General features: G+C 40.6%; 1 protein-coding gene across 1 annotated transcript; it reads right to left on the bottom strand.

The window, feature by feature from the left end:
* Positions 1 to 1,663: 1,663 nt before the first annotated feature.
* Positions 1,664 to 4,126, bottom strand: LOC141586241 (UDP-glycosyltransferase 92A1-like). Its single transcript, XM_074407411.1, has 2 exons — positions 3,364 to 4,126; positions 1,664 to 2,599 (listed from the first exon to the last, which is right to left on the bottom strand). Exons 1-2 carry the CDS (start codon positions 4,031 to 4,033, stop codon positions 1,812 to 1,814), a joined length of 1,458 nt encoding a protein of 485 aa, XP_074263512.1. The 5' UTR covers positions 4,034 to 4,126; the 3' UTR covers positions 1,664 to 1,811.
* Positions 4,127 to 7,215: the final 3,089 nt, after the last annotated feature.

Here is a 7,215-nt window from a genome sequence, read left to right as displayed (position 1 = left end):
TCTTCACATAACTTCGGAGAGACTCGCCTCCCTCCCCGTCGATAGTCGGGAGGTCCGAGGTCTCAACGGCCCTCCTCTTGTTGCAAGAATACTTGGGCTAGGAATGTGTCCTTTAGGTCGGCGTATAAAGACACCGACCCGTCGGGTAGCCCCTTGTACCAACTTTGTGCCATCCCATGCAGTGTCGTTGGGAAGACTCGGCACCAAACCTCATCGGGTTGCTCCCATACCGACATGTGAGACTCGTAAGCCTCTACGTGGTCGGTTGGGTCGCCTTCTCCTTTGTATGCTATGGGTGGCAACTTGACTTAGTCGGCACCGGGTATCTAGGACGTGGCGCCGAGGGGTTGTCGACCACGTGTCGAACGATACGCGGCGATCGGCTCCTCACATCCCTAGTCCGGCTCCTCTCCCCGTGGCGGGAAGGGCTTCTTCTCCGACTCGGTGAGTCGGGCTTCTTCTCCGACTACGGTGAGTCGGACTCCTTCTCCGACTGCGGCGAGTCGGACTTCTTTCACTCCTCCGGGAATGCCTCGTCGGTCTTTGCCGGCGACGCCGTCCTCCCGCGAGTGCGGGAAGGACTCGGTCTACCACTAGCATTCCAGGCTCCCCCTGCGTCTTGACAGGGGCCGGCTTCCTCCGGTGCTCCATTCAAGTCTCTTGGAGTCACATTCTCGGCCCCGGTCTCCTGGACGGTTCCGCCGCTCTTGTCGGTGTGACATGTGAGCCGACGTACTACCAATTATGTCCGGGAGTAGCTTCGGTTTATTGCATCAACCACATGTCCCATGATGGTGACCTGGTTGGGCGGCGGCGTATCTCGTATTATTGGCATCCCGTACTCGGTTGAATTACCCGGGTGGTGGAGGGTCACGCAACTCGCACTGTGGACGGTATCGTCTGGTAGAATCGGTTTCGTCGATCCACGAATACCTCTTGTTGTTTTGACATCTTCTTAGCTTTTTGGGTGGGTTTTGTTTTGTTTTTTTTTTGTTTGGGAATGAATGTGACTAGCTTTTAGTATTTTTTTCCACAGATTTGCGCCAATTGTTCCTGTAATTCCAGGAGCGCTTATTTGTTACCACCCGTGCTTGTAGAATGACGTCTTTGGTTGAATCCTCCTTGCGGTCTCCCGAAACGATGAACAAACTGAGGGCTCGGCTTTGGACCGAACGATCTCACTCCGACGCTCAAGTCGGAAACTTAGAGAGAAGTTGTTGTTATTCTTGCGAAGTATATATTGTAGAGAGATAAGGAAGATATTACTGCATGAATAGTGATTCTTGGGGTTCAATTGTGGATCTCCTCCTCAATGAGAGTTGAGGAGTATTTATGACTTTCACCTTTTGTCACGTAGTGGCCAAGCCCGCCAAGTGGCTAGCGGTGGAAAGATCGATCTACCCCTCCGAGGGACCCATGGCGAGTGCCGGGCCCCCGTTGACTCATCGCCGAGGGGTCTTGGATATGAATTCGCGGATGTGTGCCTCCTTTGGCTAGTTGCCCAAATGGGACCCAAGAGACAGTAAACCGACAGTCGGCTTAAATTTCGTCTAAGCCGTTGACTTGCTGTGGATATCTTTGACCTTGCTCAATATGTTGACTGGTCAGCGGGTGCAGAATATGCCCCATCAGTCTTTTTCTTACAATGTACTCCGTAAAAATATTGCACAAATTAAAAATACATAAACTACTTCCGACAATATTTTTTTTTGTTACAAAAAGCGGAAATCGCCCAAAACGGAAATAAAACACACAAACTAAAAAGCATAAAACGGTACTACTCTAGTCCAAGACAATAATCAATAATCTTATCAGATGGCCGACCTCTTTAATTCCACAAATTCTACAAAATCGTCCATCCCCTTAACGGAAGAGCCCTTAACAACCTCTCCCACCTCCAACGCGCCCCTCAACTTCCTCCCAACATCGACCGCCGCCATTTTCATCGCCCACCCGACACTTCCCTCGGCCCGATCCAACACCGTCTCCACCACCTTCTTAACCTTCACTCTCCCCACCTCTCCATCCACCCCTCTCGCCAACTCCGCCGACACTCCCAACTCCTCTACCAACATTTTCGAATTATACGATTGCTCGGCCGCTAACGGCCACCCAATTATCGGCACTCCCTCCCGTAACCCCTCCAAAACCGAGTTCCAACCACAATGACTCAAAAACCCTCCGACCGCCACGTGGCTCAGTATCTCCAACTGTGGAGCCCACTTGTGCACCAGCATCCCCTGTTCTGATTTCATTACCCTGTCCTCGAACCCAACTGGTAGCCATTCGGGTTGGAAATCCCCGTTGATGTCGAACCCGAATGGCGGTCGGATCACCCATAAGAATGACTTCCCGCTCATTTCCAAACCCGCTGCCAATTCCATCATTTGGGCCGGGTTTATTGTGTTCTGTGACCCGAATGATATGTACAGGACAGTATCTTTTTCTTTTGTGTTCAGCCATTTGATACATTTGTCGTTTGGTGATGACTGTGGGGATGAAACCAATGGTCCTATTGCCCATACAGGGAGTTTTAGGTAATTTCGCAGGATTTCGAAGCCAAGTGGCTCAACCTCTTCCACGGAATTAACCAACCAGCCTAAACAGCACAAAAACGTGTAAGACGATCTCACAATAAAACTACCCGGTTATTTGTTGTCCTATTACATTTTGAGGTGTCTCAGTAAATTATTATCCGATCTATTTTAAGAATGAATTCGAAGATCAATTTTATCATTCACACTCAATTTAGTCCACTTATCATTTAGTAATTGGTCATCTCCTCTTTCATTGGTCTTTGTACCAAAACCAAAGGACAACAAATGACTGGGACGAGAGGGTATTTCTTAACTCGATTTTGTAAAAACAACTATTGACAAGGAATATTAGGACGGTTGTTATGAAATATCGGGATATTTCGTGATATCGACATATTCATAATTAGGAAATATGGTATCATGAATCATGATATATCGTAGAGAATAATATTGTGATTTTCTAGAATTAGATATATTTGGTTGGTGATATTATATGATCTTCGGTAGTACTATATATACATTGCAGTTGTAATAGCTAGAGGCATGAACGAACAATAATAATACAACAATTCGCCTTATGAATTCTCCCCTTCTCAATTCTATTAACGGTTTTATTCATTTTGTAAAATTAAATGTTTATCGACCCAAATATATATTGTCATAAAAAGTTTTACTCCCCAGTCCTAATCATTTGTTTAATTTTAATTAAAATATTTCTTACAAAGAATAAAATAAATAAATAGATAATTAGAACTTATAACAGAATATTCAGGTGTCTTTAATTCACAATTCTACATATAAAACGATTTTACAAAAGATATTTTACCTGAAGATTGCATGGACATGCTTATCTGAGGTTGGAAAAACGTGGACCACGCATCAGTACCATCAGCAATTCGGATAAACGGATGGAGTTGATCGCGTCGAAACCTGCGGTCCGCAGGAAAACCCGGAACACGAAACTCGTCCTCATCAGTGCTCCGATGAGGCAAGTTACCCCATACGGAGCTATAAGCAGCAGTACCATACGCGCCACACGTGGAGAACGCAATTCCAACGGAATTAAATTTACGCGCCACACGATCCGCCCACCCGAGGAAATTATCAAAGATAATTGCCACGGGAGGGCGGTGGTGGTGCGCTACATGACGCGTTAGAAACGCGTCTAAATGAGGTTCCAAGGAGGAAGCAGAGTGAAACATGTTGATAACAAGCGTTAAAGGGAGTTTGTCGGTGTTTTCGATGTTTGGTGGGAGATTATAGTCTTGGCCATTATAGGGGAGTTCGGAAATTATAATGTGATTAATTTTCGCGGTGGTTGTGGGGATGGTGTTGTTAAGACTTTCGCGGAGTATCTCCGCGTTTAGAGGGGTGGTGAGGAGAGTAATTGTGTAGTGTGTGCGAGACGAAAGCGATAAGGCAAGGTGGAGGAAAGGGCGGAGATGGCCTTGAGCCATGAATGGGATGAGAATTATGTGTTCTGTTTTTGACGACATTGATGTTTTGAGGTTATGGTTTGAGACTTAGAATTTACTCGTATATTTAAATTGAATGTTTTTATTATTTTAAAAGGTATAATGGTATATATGTGCTTAAAAATATTTGTACTTGGTATAGTGGTATATAACTATATATGTACATTTGTAATATTTTTTTGGGGTGATTTATATAGAGATGGTTTTTGATTTCCACTTATTCTCCCGCCTGACCTTCCACTTGTAGAGTTGTAGTGTATGCGGTCATAAGCCTGCGACGAAAAATGACCGTCATAAATGAGAATTTATGTTTGAACAACAATAAGTCTCACTAGTGTCTTAACAATTTTATCAATTAGATATTTCTTTTGTCCCAATTAATTGTTTTCTTTTGGTTTTGGCATAAAAACCAAAGAAGAAGTTGACCAATTATTAAATGACAAGTAGATAAAAATAATTAATTAAGACACCCAAAAATAAAATAGGACAAAAAATAACCGGGATGAACGGAGTAGTAATTTTGGCGACGGATAACTATCAATAGAATAAAATCAATCATTTTTTAACGATTATGAATATTTTATTAGCGGGCCGACTCTTGATATACTCGTAGTTTTTAACAATAAGAGGGTCTATAAGTTTGGTGTAGTTTTAACCACGATGATTTTTTCCTTAACTTGATGCGTGAATTGTGAGAGCCACCAATTATAATTCGTGAGTGTGTCATCAGTTTTACACCTTTTTCAATCCTCTTCATTACTTCAATTGGTCTCCCTTGTGACGGATTACCATTTGTGGCGGATATTTTGTGAGTTAAAATGGTAACAAAATGGGTTAGTGGAGAAAGGGGACCACATGAATAGTGTTGCAGAGAGAGAAAAAGTGGATACTTTGTGAGGTAAAATGGTATCCGTCACTCAAGAGTGACGGATATGTCCCGTCACAAACAAGAATTTGTGTCATTACTTTCCTCTTTATTGTTTCTCTACGGTTAGATATTATCATGAAACTATCTAACGGTCATAATATTAAAAAATGGATGGTAATATATAAGAGAAATAATCTATTTAAACAAATCTATTAAAGGTAATGGATCATCCATTACTTTTCAGGTAATGGAGAGAATCCTAACTCAATAGTAATGAATCAATTATCTGTTGTGATTGTGTATCGTGCTTGGTATTGTTACTAAAGAAAGCGTTGTTTATGAATTACATCCGCATTTTCAATTATTTATCTATCTTTGATTAAAATATCTCTAAGAAAAAATATAAACGTAATCAAATAACAGGGACGGAGGGGTAAATTATAGACGTAGCAATTGAAATAGAAAACATAGGTTTGGAATTGAATTACAATGATTTTATTTGTTCTACTCAATGAACTTCCATAAAAAAATGTATTTCCTATATGCAATTTATTTTCATAAAAATGCATTTTATTTGTGATTTGGATTGAGGCTCCGTTTGACACGACACTTCAGGTAGCTTATTGTAACGCCCCCGAAAAGCGGATAGGGAGCTCAAAATGACTCTTTTTATTAATAATAGACAACAACGGAATTATAGGGCGTCACCGCCGTATTTCCCATCTGGGAAATACAAGGCTATTACAAGAATAAAGATAAATACACTTGTTAAAGCTAAAAACTAATAACTCTATTACATATTCATCATATTAGGTCATCTGAAAATCCTCACTCTTGACCTTCCCCGACATTGTACCTGAAAAAGAATGAAAGTAATCTAATCACCAACCACAGCCGAGTATGACTCGATCACCTCCACCGGCCCTACTTACCTGCTTTTAGTAATTTACTCAAATCACATCTCACAAGTATAAAAAAAATAGGTCATATGAACACATTCGGATAATTATATACAGTCAAAGTAAGCTATCAGGTTCTTATTTAATCATGCAACACTAATTCCACTCTTATACCGGTCTACCATTACTGAAGTGAGACACATTACGTACAGAGTATAAACTCTCCTAGGCTAAGCCCTCCTCCATGTACACATGATCTCAGGTCTAAGACCTGTGTAAACCCCCTGGCACTTTCACTAGTAATAATCAGAACCGTATTTCACATGGGGACGTGCCCCCTTCCATGTACACAGGATAAATTTGTAATGTCTTCCCTCTCCCGTAATCGTATTCCGAATGATACCATTGGCCAATAGTATATTATAACAGAAGTACTGATATGACAGTCACATTTTCATATAAAGACAGTTAATATAACATGTGAGTAACATAATGATAGTATAACATTATACGGTCGATAATACTATACAATAATCACATTATTATTACTTATTTCTACGACGAAGGGTCCCGAAATCATACCTTATAGTATATACATGAGGTAGTAGCTAAACGTATTAAGGTAAAAACATTCATGCAACTCTCATTTTTTGTGTGTGTTAGACCACCCCCAAGTAAGGTCATCAACTAAGTCACTTGGGGGGTGGGTCTCCTTAATGATGAATTAATGAAAAAATTAAGAAGACCTTTTATGTAAAAAGGTCACTCCATGACTTGGGTGGGTTGCCTTGTGACCTTCCACATGTCAATGAGGTATTTGTTGGGCACAAATATTGAGAACACAAATAAAGAGGAAAAAAATGAAATGAATGTTTGTTTTCACTTCACGCATAAATGCAACATGCAACACAAATATTAAGAGATGTTTTGGTGGGTAGAGAATGTGGGAAATGATTGGAAATGTTGGAAAGTGAGAAATGATTGGATTGGTGACCTAGGTCGCGACTTTCTGCTTGAGAGTGTAAAAGTGGGTCAAGATAAATAGGGTGAGATTAAGAATAAAATGGGGTAGTGACCTAGTTAAGGTGACCTTTACTTGGGGGTGGTCTTAATGTACACAATAATCATGATTTGAGATGGCTATTTATAGCCATCAAAGTCGGTTAAAAACCTTCCACACAAGGTAAGTAATATACTAATATGTTGTCAAATGGGCTTTGTCTTCTACAATGGGTAAGAATTTCTTTTTTTCACTTATCTTGCCAACACATCATACATATCACAATAACAAATATCTAAGTATAATAACATTATTATAATAATAGTAATGTATAGAATTATATAATACGGAAAGAGTTACACGGAGTATAATTTATAACATGTGTTTGGCGTATTTTATTATACGTTGTATTATATATATATTTACTATTATTTTT

Source organism: Silene latifolia, chromosome 6, assembly GCF_048544455.1.
Source record: "Silene latifolia isolate original U9 population chromosome 6, ASM4854445v1, whole genome shotgun sequence".
Lineage (NCBI taxonomy): Eukaryota > Viridiplantae > Streptophyta > Magnoliopsida > Caryophyllales > Caryophyllaceae > Silene > Silene latifolia.
The sequence above is the reverse complement of the archived record's forward strand: the minus strand, read 5'-3'. Positions and strand labels throughout refer to the sequence as shown.